General features: G+C 31.0%; 1 protein-coding gene across 2 annotated transcripts in view; it reads right to left on the bottom strand.

Moving 5' to 3' along the window:
- Nucleotides 1–1,661: 1,661 nt before the first annotated feature.
- The window catches only part of LOC124364601, a 38,963-nt gene continuing 21,585 nt past the window's right edge, over nt 1,662–19,039 (bottom strand). Inside the window, exons 1-2 of one of the 2 annotated variants that reach the window (XM_046820195.1) lie at nt 16,131–16,230; nt 1,662–3,708 (exon numbers count right to left, since the gene is read on the bottom strand). In XM_046820195.1, the coding sequence (XP_046676151.1) occupies nt 1,982–3,532 (1,551 nt within the window). In that variant the 5' untranslated portion in view covers nt 3,533–3,708; nt 16,131–16,230 and the 3' untranslated portion in view covers nt 1,662–1,981. Of the gene's footprint in view, nt 3,709–16,130; nt 16,231–19,039 lie in introns of those variants that run through there. The other variant, XM_046820196.1, reaches the window with a different exon arrangement.

The raw sequence follows: 19,039 nt of genomic DNA, 5'->3' as shown, positions 1-19,039 counted from the left end.
CACTGAAAGAAGATGCTTTTTTGACTTTTTAATATGAATTTAATTTGGTAGGAACAAGCACTTAGTAAAAAATTATTGTCTGTACACTTTCAACTCCTTGAACATGGTAGTACTTCAGTCATGATCAAAATAGGATGGGGTCGTTTGGGATTGGTAGTGGGAGGGGAGAAACAAGGAAAAATGGATAAAAAGAGTAAATGTTAAATAAAAACATATTTCTTATTCCAATCTGGTCTTTATTTCAATTAAAAATTGTAAATCAATGTTTGAAAGTTAAATATAAATCACAAATTTGTGTGATGATAAAATTAAGTAAATAATTCAAGGTAACGTTGCAATGAAGTGATGTTTAAAGTTTAATTAATGACAGTTTTCTTTCATTTACATGTTCAATTAAATAATACAGAAGGAGGTTATAGCATAATAATTATTCCCAACTCTTGTAAACTGAGCTATTCTCATGGTTCTTCTGCTTTAGAAACCAAATTCTTAGATACAAATATTTTCTTATTAATTGTTCAACTCGAATATTCTTTATGTATATAGTAAATATTACATTTAAATTGTGTGAAAAAGACATTTTAATTGTTATATTATCTTTATTTTTTTTTTTTAAATATTAAGAAACTTGTTCAGGTTTAAGTTTTATTTTGTGCAAATATAATTTAAAATTACACCTGATATTTTAAGGACCAGTTTGGGGATATTTTAAGGACGATTATATAAACCTGTAGAGTTTTTTCTCATGGTGCTTAAACCTTAGATACACTATTACTTCAATGTGAATAATATTTTCTTATTCACAAAACAAACACACAGTTACATATAATCGAGTTGTGGTGCTATCCTGATTATCTTGTACCGTATCCTTAATTAATTACAATACACAATAAAATTGTAATTTAATTAAATAGTATTTGATATACATAATTCCAAAGGATGGAATTAAAAATATTATTCTTTTTAAATGTGGTTTTATTTGATGTTCAATGAATTTGTTTGTACCAAATTTATAAAATTATACAATTCTTTTTATATATAAAATTCATTCACACACAAAAAAACAAACAGTCAGCTATCTATCAAAATAAAAATTACTTCTTGTAATAAAAATTTAACTAAAAATTCTTCACAAAATTCTCAATCTTATTAAGACTGTAATTACTAGTTAACTTTACCTTGAAAGATTGAATATTAAAAGTAAACTTGCTTGAAAATGAACTACTTGTAAAAATTGCAACAAACATAACAAAATTATAAAATTTTCTCAAATTCAAAATTTAAGAGGTTAAAAATCCAAAAATTAAACAGGTAACTTTTTACTTTAATATATACGATTTTCCATACACTCAAATTACTAGGAAAATATTTTTAATTTAAGTTACAATGCAAATATTAAAGCAAGATTATAGAATCAGATAGTGACTTAAAATTGCTTATTATTGAAGAGTAGCACTGGCACACTTATTTCTGGAACCTTCAGAGACTTATCATAGCTAAAAGTGGTTCATCAGCTTGAGCCGAGAGCAAGGATAGGATGGTGTAGGGAAAGGATAGGTGAGATGGTTAGGCTCCACTGATTAAACATTAAAAAAAGAATTGAGCTGGTCTGCTAACTGCAATCAGCCATGGTTCCGATCCCAACCAATAATACACTGACAAATACTAAACACATTTTAATCTATGATACTGTGTTAACATTTTGAACTGCACACACTCAATTTGTTGACATAAGTTTTACTTTACTGAATCGAAATACATAAAATATTTTACTGCAGTTAAATGGCTTACTGTAAACTTTATTTTTAGGATAATCAAGAACACATTGATAATTGTAGTATCACTAGATAAAGGTGATACTAGATTCCAATGCTCCAAGATTCTACATACAACACATTGGTATATTAATAAATGTTTTGGTTTCACACGACATAAGCTGTCCCAAGTTATCAGTCAATTTTTAAATAAAAGAACAGATTTTTTAAAACCTTAGTATTCTGAATTCTTCTTTGAGTTTCAAAACAAGTTTAGAAGGGTACTCCAAATTTTGGAAATAATCCTTAAATCTAGTCCCTATGTTCACATTTTGCCACGTTACCACTTCACGAGAATTCGATACATCAATCACTGTCAGTGCTGTGTCAGTCGGGTTCTCAAACGTATCATACGCCAGTAATAATGATGGCTCTAAAAACCCTAACATTTCCAAGTTCGGCCTGATTGTGCACTGTAATTGTGTAACTGGTTCTTTCAGATTTAAGACAAGCACCTCATCATCACGTTTCACTAAGACTCTGTTCTTCTTAAAAAGGATGTTCTCATTGTGGCGAGGATTCTTACTGGCAGGGCAGCTCAGAGAAATCAGCTGTTCAGGAACTCCATTATTTGTATGTAAGGAGTACACAGAAGCAAATGATTCAACTCTCGTTCTTTCTTCGACACAAATTTTATTTGAATACATCGAACAGACCAACACATCGTTACGTATCTGGACAACTGAGTGAGTTAACCTACCGGTTGTCATGTCTAAAATGTTAATCTGACTCAGTCTTTCTTGATTAAATGTACACTTTAAAACTACTATGACAAAGGGAAACTCTCCTGGGTATACGTTCATCGTACAAGCACGCCCAAGATCACATTGCCCTCCACCGTTTGACGTTATAAAAGACACAAATTGTTCACTAACTTCTGTATAATTGGCCAGATTGATTCTGGCAAGTTTTTTGCTTGAGGACAAATCCCACACGTGAAGCACACATTTTAACTGGGGATGAACTGTGGTATCGCAAGCAATGTATAAATCTTCCAATAGTATCTCACAAAATCCGAAAGTAAATTCTTCTGGTGGTTGAATATTAAGAGCTAAAGGCGTGTCCATGCAGTAAACAAATTTAAATCGAAAATCCAAACTCAGTGGTTGTTGATTAAAATGGTAAACAGCTCTTAGTCCATTATTTACTCTGGAGGAACAATCGTCAACCAACATTCCTCCAGGGAAAATCTTTATACCAGAGTAAGCACCAATGTCAAAGACTTGATGATGATGGGGCATTTCGGGCAAGCTTGTCATGTCCCATACGACGATGCTGGTCTCTAAACAAAAAAACATCCAGTGCTCGCCAGAGTTGTGAACAGCTTCTGCCATATGTGAAACAGACCTGAGTGACTCAACTTGAAGATCACTGGCCTGTATTGTGTTGAAAACTTGAATACGATCATTTAGTAAGTTCTCTACATGACAGTTTTGAAGTTTGAAATAGCCATATCCTTTTGAAATGATTTCCTGTAAAATTCTATCCACAATATATTCAATCCTAGGATGATTTGACTGGTCATTACAATCACACAAATAATATTTCTCTGGATACAACAAATGACTTCTCCAAAGACTACTGTCTAGCTGACAAACAATTCGAAAACGTTGGTGAATTTTCATTAAGTCAGTCATTTCACGTAATGACAGATATGAAGCAATAGTACCAATAACATTATCTGGCGCATAATTAAAGTTAATTGATAAATGTGCCATTGATTTTATTCACAAAAAACAATAAGTAGGCACCTTAGGTTTCCTGGTTATTTTCACTGTGTTGCTTAGCACAAACAATATTGCTCTTTTATTCAATCTGAAGTCAAAACTAATTTTTAAAAAAGGGATGTTGACTGTTTATTCTTCTCAGAGTCCATTTCTGATTACATAAGAATCTGAAACAAAAAATACACAAAACCATATATAATAGCAGAAAACATGATTTGTTGTAATTTATGAACCGTATGATCACTGAAATTGCTTATAAAAATTTCTCTAACATCATTACATCAGCACTGAACCAAACATGTCCTTATAAAAAATATAATCAATGCAAAGGCAAAGAAAAACTATGGGACCCTGAACTGAACACTTTGAGCAATAATTCTTAGGCGCCAGTGAGCGTAATCTTCTTATGGGCTCATTAGAACACAAGCAGGAAGTTGCTACTAAGAAAAAGAATTATGACTTGAAGATAAAAGAACTCAGACGTCAGTCAACGGTCGACCAAATAGCACGTTCAGAAAATAAAACTAAAGCCCTTTGGAATATTATAAATAATGAAAGAAGAACCAAGAAATCGTCTGCAGGACTGAAAGAACTTAAAATTGACAATAAAACTAACCATGATCCTCAGCAAATTGTAGAACATTTCAACGCTGTTTTTACGACCATGGCTGACTCTGCTATTTTAAACAACAACCCTCTAAAGAACAGAACTCCAAGTCCTATTCAGCAGCTTGACACTCGCTCTTTTTATCTCTATGGCACAACAATTGAAGAAGTCATCAAAACGACCAACTCACTCCCAGCTAAAGTCTCTGCAGGAATTGACGAATTCTTACAAAAGTTGTTGAAGGCTTGTAGACATGAAATAGCTTAACCTTTAACCACTCTAATAAACATGTCCTTCCAATCCGGTAGATTTCCACATCAACTAAAACTATCTAAAGTAATCCCCATTTTTAAACAAGGTGATCAGTCAGAAGCATCAAACTATCGCCCAATCTCGCAAATTTTAACATTCTTTAAAGTTATTGTAAAGATTGTGCTTAATCGTCTCCTAAACTACATGACATACAATAATCTGCTTACTGATCAACAGCACGGTTTCACCAAAAATAAATCTACATCGACAGCTTTAATTAGTTTTATTGAATACATAATAGATCAAATAGAAGCTAAAAATACAACAACAGCAATATTCTTAGATTTAAGCAAAGCCTTTGACACCCTTGACCATGAACAACTGCTGATCAAACTAAATACCATGAGAGTACGGGGCACTGAAGCTGAGTGGTCAGGAGTTATCTAACCAATAGAGAACAGGTAGTTGAAATCCGGCATACTCAAAACAATAAAATTGCACAAATCAGATCCAGTCCACTTCCAGTTCTAAGGGACGTCCCCCAATGATCAGTCCTGGGTCCTGTACTCTTTACTCTATTTACGAACGATTTACCTAAGTACTGATACCGTTCTACTTTTAGCCAATAGAACCCCAGAAAACCTGCAGAGAGTCATTCACTGCAATGAACATGGCGGTACAGTACTGCCATATTAATAACCTGGTAGTTAATGAAGCTAAAACCCAGCAACTCATATTGGGCCCAAAAAAGGAACAAACTGTGCACCTGCCTAACGTCCAAGCAGCATCAGAGGCAAAGTACTTGGGAGTAACAATAGATGAAGATCTCAAATGGACAACGCACATTGACAACCTGTACATGAAATTAGGTACTGGACTGTATGTTGTTAAAAGAATAAAATCAATAAGTGATGTACCCTCTGCGAAAACAGCCTACTTTGCTTTATTTGAATCGAACCTTCGCTATGGTCTCCTGGTCTGGGGTAATTCGTCTGCAGGAAATCTCCAACGTGTGCTGGTAACACAGAAAAAAGCAGTGAGAACACTTGCTGACTTACAGCCAAGAGAGAGTTGTCGACCAGCTTTTATCAACCTCTCAATTCTAACGGTTGTATCCTTGTACGTGCTGGAGGCAGTAACCTGTGTGCACGAGAGAGGTTTTCCCAGAGGATGTAACACACATCATTACAACACAAGACGAGCGACAGATTTTCACCTTCCTGGGCATCGACTTTCTCTGTTTGAGGAGAAGCCCTATAACATGGGTTTAAAACTGTGGAACCACCTGCCAGAAGACCTTAAGGGACATGATGCGGCAAAATTCAAGAAGGAGGTGAAGTTGTGGCTGCTGCAAAATCCATTCTACTCATTAGAAGAATACCTGAACAGAGAGCAAAACTAACAACCAAACTGACATTTACCTTCTGTCATTGTTTGTAAACTATGCAATTGTATTTATATGATCTGTAACAAATTTTGACGAGTTACAATTTGAGAATTTGTAAATAAAGAATTTGTCTATTGTCTAACACAATTTTACGGTTCTTTTGTTCTTTAAAATTATAAAAGGCTATATAATGACAAAGATCCAACTAGACTTGATAATCAAAATGAACGAATTGTTCAATTAAACGAGTAAACAAAGTATTATACAAAATAAAAACTCGCAATTAAATAACATCAGCTTGTGAAATGTAACATTGTTATAATATACTGTTCTCTTACACAATACTGAAATTAGTTTTAACTGGTAAACACAAAACATTTATTTAATTAACAGAATAAAACTGACACCTCAATGACTTGAATACTGATGTTATTATAGTAGGCATAGAAATATAACTAGATGTTTCAAAGTAATAAACATCTATTCGGTTGCTTTAGATTAGTAGCAAATATAATTAAAATTTGTTTTAAAATATTAATAAAATATAATATTAATAAAAATTGATGTTATTGTTATTAATAACAACACAATTCCAATTTATTGTTTATGACAAATAACAAATGTACTACCTTATGTAAATTATAATGTTATAGAATTGTGTGTATTTACGTGAAAACATATTTTTAAAGTAATAGCGTTTATAAAAGGCTATTATTGGAGTGAAAATTATAGCAAACTATCATGTAGATAAGTTGCTGAGAAGTATGAAATCCATAAAAATGTGTTATGCTATAGTAACAAGGAGACAGAAAGTCAAAATGAGAAAATCATAACACAATTAAAACATTCTACTTTTATAATATATTTCTTATACATTTTAGAAGCTCTTTTCTTATTGGAATTTTTTATAAATTAGAAAACAAATGCTCCAATAATATACTTTTTATTTTTTGAGGCCTTTTGTGTTCACTTTCATTCAGTTATGTGGGTCTGATGATTTGTTCCTTGAACATGAAAGGTCTCACAAAAATAAAAAGTATATTATTGGAATGTTTGTTTTCAAATTTATAAATTTTTCTGTAAATTTTAGTTTTTCTTACCATATGTAGATAACTATATTCAAAGATCTAAACTAATTTTGTACGTTAGATAAAATAAAAATCAATTTGGAACAAAAGTATGATTTAACAATGCAGCATCCTTCACAACATTTGATTAACCTACAATTTATTTTATTTAATTATTATAATTAAAAATAAATGATTTTTAAAAATAAAATTTTAACTTTGTTTTAATATTTAATTTGTATACAGGAGATCAAATATTTGTTGTAATTCCTCAAAAAAGGATATGGTAGAAAATAGCAACATGTCCTTCACTTAGTTTTTCAGGGAGCATTGGGAGACATAAGATTGTTTACAAAGTAATTGTTCTCTTGGGTAACACCTTAAAAGAAATGATAGAAATGTTTTTGAACTGTATTTGTTTGAATTTTGAGTTTAGCTCCAGTTCACCTTCCTTTTATTGCAGCATCTAGTATCTGATGCTGTCTCAGACTTGACTCTTGGAATCTGGAATCATGTTTGTCTGAAGAGATCCAAAGAAAGTCGACGACGAAGAAGCTCAAAACAAAACATTTACATTGTTTCGGTATCAAAGGTAGGTGAAGTAGTAGTCTCATTGTCTCATTAGGTACACAACTGAGTGCACTACGATGTGATAGACATGACCTCTAAGCATGGTGGTGCAAACGAGTTTTCTACACATAATTTAGCTATGGTAAGAAGAGTTGAGTCAATTAATTTTGAGTTTAGCTCCAGTTCACCTTCCTTTTATTGTATTTGTTTGTGGTTGGAAGCATGCCCGGATAAGAAGGGAGGTACTCATACCCAGCTCGAGCTTGGAGCCTTTCTTGTAGTTTTGGTGCGCAAGTATCTGCGTACTATTTATTTTAATTTTTTAGCTTTCAGATCAGAGCTGCATCAAATTTTGTGCTAGTGTTCATTTTATTAGATTTTTTGTATATTGATGAAAGTAGGATACTCAATACTAATTTAGGGATTTTGTCCTGTTTTAGAGATTATTTCATATATTTAAAGGAGCGTACAGTAAATATTAATAATTCTACTGACAACCAACAATAGTGCAGGTTGAGTTTTATATCAATTAGATTTAAAAATTTAAAGATAGATTTGATTCAATTGGAATAATATTATTCACAATATAATAATAATCGGCTACATTATATTTTGTATGTGGTTATTACTTTAAATTTAAGAAGCTTTGTTTATTTTAAGATTGTTAGTTGTATGGTCTTTGGACAGAATAGAGAATATAGTTGGTGGTGAAAACTTTATTTGATTAAAGATATTGTTTTTATTTTGATTTGAAATAAATTTCAACATATAACTTTATTTTGTTTTGTGGAAATATAATAAAATTATATTTTATGTAATTTTTGAGACGATAATGCCTTTTAGTTGTATTTGATCCTGAAACTTTGTTTTATTTTAAGAAGTCACAATCTCATTTTGATTTTTTTTATTTCCGAACAATAACCTGTCTTGAGGAAAAGTTTTAAATAACATTAGCCATGTGAAGTTGATTCTGAAAACATGCATATTGTTAAAAACAATTTTTAATTGATTTGGTGTTAACATGGCACATTAAACTACAATGTCTTTAGTTGAGGTTTACATTAAATTATCTCCCAGTAAAATGGAAATGGTTGGGTTTTGAATCGACTTAAAACTTTAGATATTATTATAAACAATTGATACCAAAAACAATTATAGAGCAACGCCTTGTCCTTTGGAATTAAATTTTAAAAAGAAAGTTATTTCAATCAGTTCAATATTCAGTATTATTTAAAAATCAATGTGTCTGTTAAGTAGAGTCTATACAGTTTTATTTTGTTACATGTTTAATTTATTCTCTGTACAAGTTTTCTTTGTCCATGTTTTCTTCTCCATAATCATATAAAGATCTTTTAAATTCCAACGTGGAAAATAATACTTTTAAGACTGTACAATACATTCTGTGTACTCATAACTTGAGATAGTTAATATTAACATATACAGCAACTATTAGTTTCATGGTACAACAACTTATATTGAGTTTAAATTGTATAATATTAATGATCATTATCTCACAAAATATTAAGTATCTTACTTTTTCTCCATCTCTCAAATAAAAAAAAATGATCCGAGTTCTTGTTTTCCCAGCTTTATTCACAACCACTCCCGACATGTGGTATGAATGATAAGAAGAGAAATGCATTTATTAAAGAGGCAAAATGAGGAATTAAGAATAGTCCAACTTGAAACAAATATTTTTACATTTTGGATATTTTTTGTTGATTACCACTATTTTGAACTACCTTTTTCCAGTGACATATATTTTACTTAGTGCATACCTTCAGACAATATATAATAGAAAACTGCTAAAAAAATCTATGCATACACTTTGTGACTGTGATTTTACACCAAATATCTAAATAATGGCAGTTTGAATAGTATACCACAGTTGTTAGTTCCCAACCCTATGGTCCTCATGTGGAAATAAAGAAACTAGACTTTGTGGTCCATGTCCAAAAGAGGATGGGAACCTGATTTATGTCTCACATTGACTTAACAAGGGTAAAATTTTAAGACATGTGTTTTAAAGCTTTTAAAATACTCAAATCATTGTTTTGAAACCAATTATACATTTCTGTTATGGAATTCTCACTGCCTTTTAGTGATAACTAGCTGTTACCCACGGCTTCGCACGCAAATCTTAAGAACCGAAGTCCTTATATTACTTAGTAAAAGCAATTATGCGCGATTGGCTGCGGGTAACAGCTAGTTCGTCAATAAATTCGTAGTATTTTATAACGAAAACTCTTCATTTTCAATAAAATACCAATTACAACCAAATACCCACGGCTTCGCACACGATTTCCTACAGAAAAATTGTACACACCATACAATTGGAGTTTTGAGAACCATACTTCTGTAAAAAAAAAACAAAAACAACTAAGGGTGGTTTTATAACATTCTTTATATTTGTAGCCAACGTAAGATAGTAATTTTGATATCTGCATTGCTCTTCTGATCAAGCACGAGTATGGTTTATATTAGATAAATATTGCAGTTAAAGGTGAATTTTTACGTCAAATTTGAATTGTATTATCGGGATAGTAAAGTCTACGTTTAACAGTGATTGCAGAAACAGTTGAAACAAAATTTGCTGTTTCTCTTAAGCTTACTCTATGCTTTCAAACTATAAGTGTAAAGAAATTTAAAATAGTAATTAAATGATATAAACATATATTTCTTTTGTCGCATTATATATGTTTACAAAGAACAGCTGATTAAATTTGAAAAGGCTCTTTCACTTAATAACGTATGTTTGCTGCAATGCATTTCTTACGGATATTTCTGTAACTTTTAGAGACCAGTGGGGCGGAATCCTGAATCGGGAACGGGATAAAAAGTATCCTATGTCCTTCTCCCAGTTCTTAGCTACCTCCCTACTAATTTTCAGCCAAATCGGATCAGACGTTCTTGACTTATAAATAGTGTAACTAACACGACTTTCTTTTATATATATAGATTTATTTCTATTTATTGTTAGGAAAATAGTGTCTTATGCAAAAAGTATCAGTTTTGATCTAATATTGTGATGGAGATCATTTACAAACATAAAAAAATAAGGCCAATTATAGAGACCTGTGGCATCTAAACAGTTGTTGTCCCTTCATACTGAGAAAAGATTTCATCTGTAATTTTTAAAACATTCTTGTAACATTAAAATGTAAATTTGTAATTAAAATATAGCTCTCTGTTTGAGTTGTCACATTACATTTTCAGAAAGTATAATAATAATACATTTGTTGGAAATAAACCTTTAATTTCCTATTCAATACTTATAAATAAATATTTAACTTCACAATATATATCAATGAAACACAATTTGATTATCAATAATTGTTAATTATAATTAATTAATGTAATTAATAATTAATTAATTATAATTATTATAAAACATAGTGAAATAAATATTTTCCATGAATCAAACACATTTATTAAACATATTCCTTTACCTTTAGGTTAAAAAAAATTACCTACCGTGTTTTACCAGCCATAGTTTTTCCATATACGACAGTATATCAAGGGAACAATAATTGAAATAAAATAAAATATGAAATCCATTCAGCGTAGTACATTTAATATTACAAAGTTTACATTTTTGTCTCCATAATCCAGATTATTTGCATGACTGCTTTTTGTTACACCATAAACTTTAATGTCTAGATTACAGAACACCCTCATTCAAGGTAAATTGTTTAACTAAAATTATTTTGAATAATTTGTATCTTCTAAATATATAAACCACTCTGGTGAATGAGGAACTCCTAAGGTAAATTAGCAGTTGTAAAGTTTCATCTTGCTTTATTGACAGAAGAGCCATACGTTTTTTAAAACAACACTATCTTGTTAACAGGTTCATACAGATATTACAGTAATTAAAAAATAAGGGAATTAAAATAAATTATGAATCTGATTCATTCACTGGATCCTTCAATTACATGTTGAGTTAGTAGTTGTTTCTGTATTACAATTAAAAGTAAAAACTGTTTAACTGAAAACTGTAAGAAATTTCTTAGAATACTTTCAGAAACAAATAACGCACTGCTGAAAGAAAGTGTGATAAAAGCATTTGTGGTTAAGGAGTCAGAACGCAAAATAGGCAAAACAATTCTTTTGCTTTTATTTTCTACAGATATTTATAGTTAATTTAAAACAAATTTGAATTAAATCGGGTGGTTAGAACAAATTCTGCATTGATTTTTGTGAGACAATGTCATACCGTTTTCAGCATAAGTAACTGCAATCACAAGATTTAAGAAGACATTTTTTGTTATACATTACTTTGCTGATCAATGGTATTTTTACCCTTTATGTTGGTAATGAATGGCCATCCATTATACTGAGCAGATCTCACATCTCTTAGTTGTTTTGATTGTTTGTTGTGAAGTGAAATATGGTTATTGTTATTGATTGTTAGAACTGTGGTTTTAGTTGTATAAAAGAAAAAAAAAATAGGGAGGTCTTCTTTTATACTCAAGAAGAAAACCTGTATTTGACACTGTTGTTTAATAAAGACAATCTTGCTAAGTGCTTGATTTTGAGAAAACTAGGCATAAATGTCAGAAAGTATTGTACTCAGCAGTTGAGACATTGATGTAAATAGAATACACAAAGCCTAGAAACAAATTTTGGAGCTACAAAAAAAGGCACAACAATCAAGAACAGCTTTAAAAAGAAAACTAGAGGAGTTGTACAATGAACAAGAGGACCCAGACTTCCTACTCATCTGGGTACTATTAGAGATCAAATAACATATAAGTCAAATTAAGTTACTGCAAAATAAAGTTTAACTGTGATTTCCCGCAAATTCACCTTTTTCTTACTTATTTACCTTTTTCTCAGGATCCACGGATAGTATTGGGATGAATTTTTTTACAATAAAATATAATCTAAATACAAAATCAGATAATATTTAATTAAGTTAAACCTGATCACCAAAAAAGAAATTTAAAAAATTATAAATTTTGTTAATAACAAAAATATAAACTGCAAATAGTATTGCTATCAAATTTTATAAAATTGTACAGAAAAATTGTCTTAGAAAGTTGGTAAAAGTTTCAAATATCTAACTGTTTTCCTTTTTGAGAAAAAGGTGCATCAAAACTGAAAATTTAACATAAGAAAGATTGGGCGTTCTGACCTTCCTTAAAGAAAATGGTTACTGAAAACCAAGAACTGATAATCAGTTTGTATTTGTTTATTATTGTAGAAACAAGGCAGGCTCGGGGGCTCAAGCCTTCCTCGGAATTTTGAAAGACAAATATTAAAATTGCACTCAGTAGTTTTTTAAGTTGGACACATTCATAAGGTTGTAAGGCTCAACATTTTCCCAGGAGAAAATTCCAGATTCTCTGTTTTTGGAGGGTATTTCATACCTCCTAAATCACTCAGTGTGTCAGCCTCTCTGAAATAATTGTCTATATAATTTACTGAAACAAGATAGATAAACGTTCCGATTATAACTGTCAACTATACATGTGAAATAGAAAGGATTGTTTGTTATTGGCAACAAAATTCCAAAGTGATTTGACTAACAAAGTCTTTAACAAATTATTAGTGATTTAATGTGTGACACAAAAATCATTGTTTATCAAAGTCAATGTCAAAATCACCCAAAAAATTACATTGACTCTACAACAAACAATTTGAGAATAAGAAGGTCACCAATATAACTTTAAGAATAATGGAAAATAAAAACTATTAGTCATTCGTTCAAAAACACATAACAAATTTTTTTAACATTATATAAAGTGAAACCAAAACGTAGTATTAGTAGTAATTCAAATACATCAAATATTCTAGACATTTTGAACAAGCATACCAAATAGTCACACAATCAAAATTGTCTTATTTATCTATCACCTACATCTATACTACCATAGTTTAAACATATGAAGGGAACACCGGGAAAAGTGGCATTTTGATTTTTTTGGAATTTAGGGTTTTGGTATTGTCAGCTCCTAGAGCAGCAATATAACTCTGTCTTATTTCCAATGGGAATAGAAAAATAAGTGTAGAGAAAATATATTAATAAAAACACTGTCCTCGGGAAAAAGGTGCGCACTTGAAACATTAATTGGAATAAAGGGGCTCATTGTAATACTTAGAAATTCTTGCAGATTCTTGTGTTGGGGAACAAACACATTTTACCTTCATTCCGTTTATTTATAATTTGGTCAATCAGGAGCAAAAACTTAAATCTGTGAAAGTAATGTTCCATTTAAAAGACCATTCCTATATGGAAAACAATAAAAATATGAGCTTTATCAATTCCAAGTCACGAGCTGAAACGGCCTCAAATTGGGTTTACACTGTTAAAGATTCTCTTTGGAATCCAACAAATTTTGAAGTTGAAGAGATTGACCATACATTTTTCAGAGGATGGTCTTCTCTCTTTGACAACATGTACCTATTCCAAGAAATGCATGTTTCAAACAAGACCAATTAAGAAGCTTGAGATTGTAAGAAGTCATCATCTCAGATATCGAACAACTTATAATGCAGCATGGGAATATGCATTGGTACTTCCTTCTGCCAAATCAACCTACTAATAGCATAAGTGGAATGATTAGCCCCTGCCACAAGTCCAGCTTTGTATATCCAATGAATTATTCTTCCTGACCAATGCATTATTCATAATCTCATAGTTTAATGTTTAAACAAAGTAAGCATTACAAAGATCTTTCTAGAGTGGGTAAAAGAAATACAGTGTTGCCTAGCTATTGCAAAATCCTTCATTAATAATGAATTTGGATTAATTTGATATAATACCAAACTTTTAATATTAATTATTATCAAATTAAAATAGGATTTGTTGTGACCTCCATTATTATTTATATTTTGGTTGGTTTTGCATATAGTTTGCCAATAACCGTACCCAAATATAAAGACCTACAGGACCTTAAGAAGTTTGGTAGCCCTTCAACAGCTACATTATTTATGAAAATCTGCCTCACAAATAAACAACATATGCCTACTTTAAATTGTTACCATGACAACAAGTATTGTTGTATTTAGCAGTTGTATAAAATAACTTTCTTATTGTATTAACCCTTTGACTGATACGCAACGATATATCGTTGTGAGTGAATTTACCAAAAAGTGATACACAACGATATATCGTTGTTGATGTTTCAGGCGAAAATTGATATGCAACGATATATCGTTGTTGCATTATAAATTTATTTCAGCGTTATTACTTTGCCAAATATATCTTACTATATTGCCAAAAAAGTAATACTTAATGTTTTTGGACGCATGGTACTGAATGCATATGTGTTGTACAAGTTAAATACAACACAAGGCCAACTGAAGAGGGCTGAGTTCATGAAAGAAGTGATAGGAGATCTTTCTTCGGAATGGCTTGCAAGTAAGCAAATCCTGCAAAATCTCCGGGGTGGTGGTGATGGTCCATCAGTTGGTTTCGGACTCAGGAAATTACCTGTGAAGAAGGAAAAACTGTGCCGAACCTGTTCAGGTGACAATCATCCTGAAGGATAGAAGCGGAGGTCTCGGACAGTGTGTGTAAGGTGTGGTCTTGGTGTACATGCTGAATGCCTCGGCAAGCATGTTTGCCACTGAAATTATAAAAACTAAAAAACTGTAAATATTGTAAATAATAACTTTTTTATTAGTGTTGTGTTTTGACAATAAAGTGTATTTTTAAGACAGGATTCACAAACAAATTTAATTAATATAGAACATTCAATGTGTTTGACTCCAGATTTCCAAACAGATTGCCTCAAATTCACGTAAGTAAATTTTTATTATTTTACCAATAAGTCATGCATTTTTCAACTTATATGCTTCAAATTTTCTGGATTTGTTGACAATAATACGTACTTTTAGAATAAATTACTGTCAATAAGAAATTTTAAAAAACTATTTTAGTTTACTACTGACAAAGTAAGAAAAATGTTTTTTATAAATAAAAACAAAAACAAAAATAAAAAAATATTTTTAAGTAATTTTTTTGGCTTTTTTATATTTTTTTCCTAATAGACCATTTAAATGTCTAAAGAACAAAACTACTTTCAAGTTTCTATTATATTACATAATAAAGCTACAAATTATCTAGTAAAACACTACAAAAAAGCTAATTTTAGCCTATCAATTAAGGGATAATCCTGTTAAAAATCATATCAATTTTGGAAAAAAAATAAAAAATTGTAGATCAGTCAAAGGGCTAAACCTAAACCAAGTTTTTCTCCAGTTTCAGTAATGTATTCCCTTCCTCCTTGAACACTGGAGGAAAAAGGGCTCATTGCTGTAAATAAGCCCTTTCTTACATACATTGGTCTGATTTGTTTGTATGATTGTATACTTAAATTATACAATCACTGAATTTTGTAAATTATTTCCATTACAAATTAAAACATATTGCCTAAGAAAGGAAACTATGATTTTATCTATAATTCTATAAAACTACAACAATGTTATAAAACAACCATTGGTATGTTAAAGGAACATTTTTGGAATAAATTGCATAAATATTATGTCAGATTGCTTTGTTGCAAAAAGTAACATAATGTGTAATACCTACTTTATCCTACCTTATCAGCTGTATGATGAAAATATTAGGTATTTGCCAACGTAAAACAAACAAATAAAAAAATGCCCATTAGCACAAACAGTTCCATACATCATAAAAAAGTATTTTAAGAACAGACAATGGTAATAAACCATTACATATATTGGAGTTTTACTTACGTCTGTAAGTGAGACTTATGATTTTCTTCATAATTCAGTAAGCAGTCTGGCAAACAAACCAGTAAACTGACTATTAATGTCCTCTACTGCTAAAAAACGTTTCTCTTATCAATGAATAGGTTATCAGGAGAGGCTATCGCCAAAATTGAAATGAATAAATTCGTTTGTTGCACTTGTTAAGGAACAATGAAACATTGAATTAAGTTTTGTGTACGGTAAATATTTTCAGGTCGACTACAATGTACTCATATTTCTACATTCTGCTTTGATAAATAAATCATTACTTTGATTCAGTATCATAAATACTAGTAAATAGTTGGGGGTGTGTGTGTTACAATATATTTTCCAGCCGTTCTCACACATGCGCGTGCACACACACACACACACACACACACACACCTCCCTCTCCCTCTCCCTGTCCCTCCCCCCCTCTCTCTCCCTCTCCACCTCCCTCTCCCCCTCCCCTCCCTCCCTCTCCCTCTCTCTCTCTCTCTCTCTCTCTCTCTCTCTCTCTCTCTCTCTCTCTCTCTCCTCTCTCTCTCTCTCTCTCTCCCTCTCTCTCTCTCTCTCTCTCTATATATATATATATATATATATATATATATATATATATATATATATATATATATATATCTATATATATATTTGTTATGTTATTAACTCCACTTATAGGGTTATCTATATATATATTAATGTAATGAAAATAACTAAAACCCTTTAAATTAAAACTTTTTATTACATACATGTGTTTCGGTTTTTAACCATCAGTGTAAATTAACCTCTAAATAAATAAATAAATAAATAAATAATATACACATGTGGACCTTTTAAACATATGTTAAATTTAAATGACACAGTTGTAATTTTCTTATTAGTAATCTGTATTTAATATTTTAATTTTTTCAAAAATTGGATTTGTCTTATTTTTCAGATTACTATTTAAAATGTTATGAGGATCTTTATTATAATTTAGATAAATATGTAATTCTTCTTTTGTGTTTAATTTCTCTCCTTTCCTTTCGATATCTAAAATTTCCATGTTCTTTTCAATATTTGTGTAGTTATGGTCAGTCTCCAATAAGTGTTCAGCAAAATTTAATTTTATTGTAGACATATTATTTGTTTTTAAAGCTTGTATGTGTTCTTTAAACCTTTTATTAAAATTTCTTCCAGTTTGCCCAATATAATAGCTTTCACAGTCACTACAGTTAATTTTGTATACTCCAGATTGTTTGTATAATTCCTGTTTGTCATCATTTTGGTTCACTTTGTTTTCAATAAGTTTAAATGTATTATTTCTTGTTTGGTGACTGATGGAGAATTTTGAATTTTGAAAGGTTTTTCGAACAGCTTTGTTTAATTTAGTATTGAATGGTACACATATATATTTCTGAATTTCTGTAGTATTATGATTAGGTAGTATTTTGTTGGTTTTATTAATTTTTCTTGTTTCTTCTTAATCATTTTGTCTACAATTTTGGGTTAATATCCATTTTTGACAGCTAGGTATTTTATTATTTTTATTTCTTTATTTTTATTTTTATCACTCATTGGTATATTTAACATTCTGTTTACCATTGAGTGAAATGCTGCTAATTTGTATTTCCAAGGATGGTTAGAGGATGATGGTATTAGAAGATCTGTTTGGGTTGTTTTTCTATAAATTTCAAATGAGTGATTTCCATTAAGATTAGAAATACTTATATCAAGAAAGTTAATTTTGACTTTTTGAATTTCTTTAGAAAACTTAATTGTTGGTGATATAGAATTGAGAAATGTTAAAAAGTGTTCTGCCTGGTTCTCATCTCCATTGAAAAGACGTAATATATCATCCACATATCTAAACCAATAAATTATTTTGTCTTTAAATGGATTAGTGTCACTCATTATTTTTTTTCTTTTCTAAATGTTGCATATATATATTTGCAAGAAGGCCTGAAAGAGGAGATCCCATTGCCAACCCATCTTCTTGTTTGTAAAAGTCCCTATTGTATTGAAAATAATTTTGATTAACAGTTGCTTTTGTCAATGATAAGATATCGTCAATTTCATTCATATCTAGTTGGTTAAAAACCGAAACACGTGTATGTAATAAAAAGTTTTAATTTAAAGGGTTTTAGTTATTTTCATTACATTAATATATATATATATATGTTTAGAACCTCAGCACTTGCTGGTCCAGGAGCGTAAATCGTGCGTACCTTGTTGGTCATCGCGCCTCATGCTGGTCCGGGCCTTGAACGTGTTGGTCCGGACCCGCAAGTTACGAGGCTCTGTATAGAGCGTGTAACATCCTGGACCAAGAAGTGCTGCTTGCCTGTAAAATTCATTTGATTGTACAGTAGCTCGCCTAGCGTGAGTATAATGAACTAAATACTCGAATGAGGGGAAATCCCCCACCATTCTCGGACCAAGATTTGACGGGTTTCTGTACAGGGCATACTGTCGAACATTGAATAAAGTGCTTTTTCAAATCAAATCAGTCTTTATTGCCTTTTAACAGCATACAATATTGTATAGAAGCAGTCTGTATTAGCCAATGTATTAGCCTATCTACTCATTCACACACAATTATACATACAAAAGGTTCCTCATCCAGACAAACATGCAATGACTAATCGGATCCTGTTAAAACGTGTTTCGATTTTAATTTTCTATTCACAGGCGGCTTTCCATGAACTCACATACCGTGTCAAAAGCAACTGACACCAATAGGCATTGAAGACGAGATTTAAATGTTTTGGTACTACCTATGTTTTAAGATCCTCAGAGAGCCTATTAATCAACCTAACACCAACCTGCGATGGCAAATTATGAGACGCCACCGTTTGATGTGGTTGACTGCGATAGTTGTCCCTGCCTCTTGTCTCATACTGGTGAATGTTCTTTCCCTGAGCCAATGTGCTCTT

The sequence above is a fragment of the Homalodisca vitripennis genome, chromosome 6, assembly GCF_021130785.1.
Source record: "Homalodisca vitripennis isolate AUS2020 chromosome 6, UT_GWSS_2.1, whole genome shotgun sequence".
Classification (NCBI taxonomy): domain Eukaryota; kingdom Metazoa; phylum Arthropoda; class Insecta; order Hemiptera; family Cicadellidae; genus Homalodisca; species Homalodisca vitripennis.
Note: the sequence above shows the minus strand (reverse complement) of the source record. Positions and strands in the feature narration are given on the sequence as shown.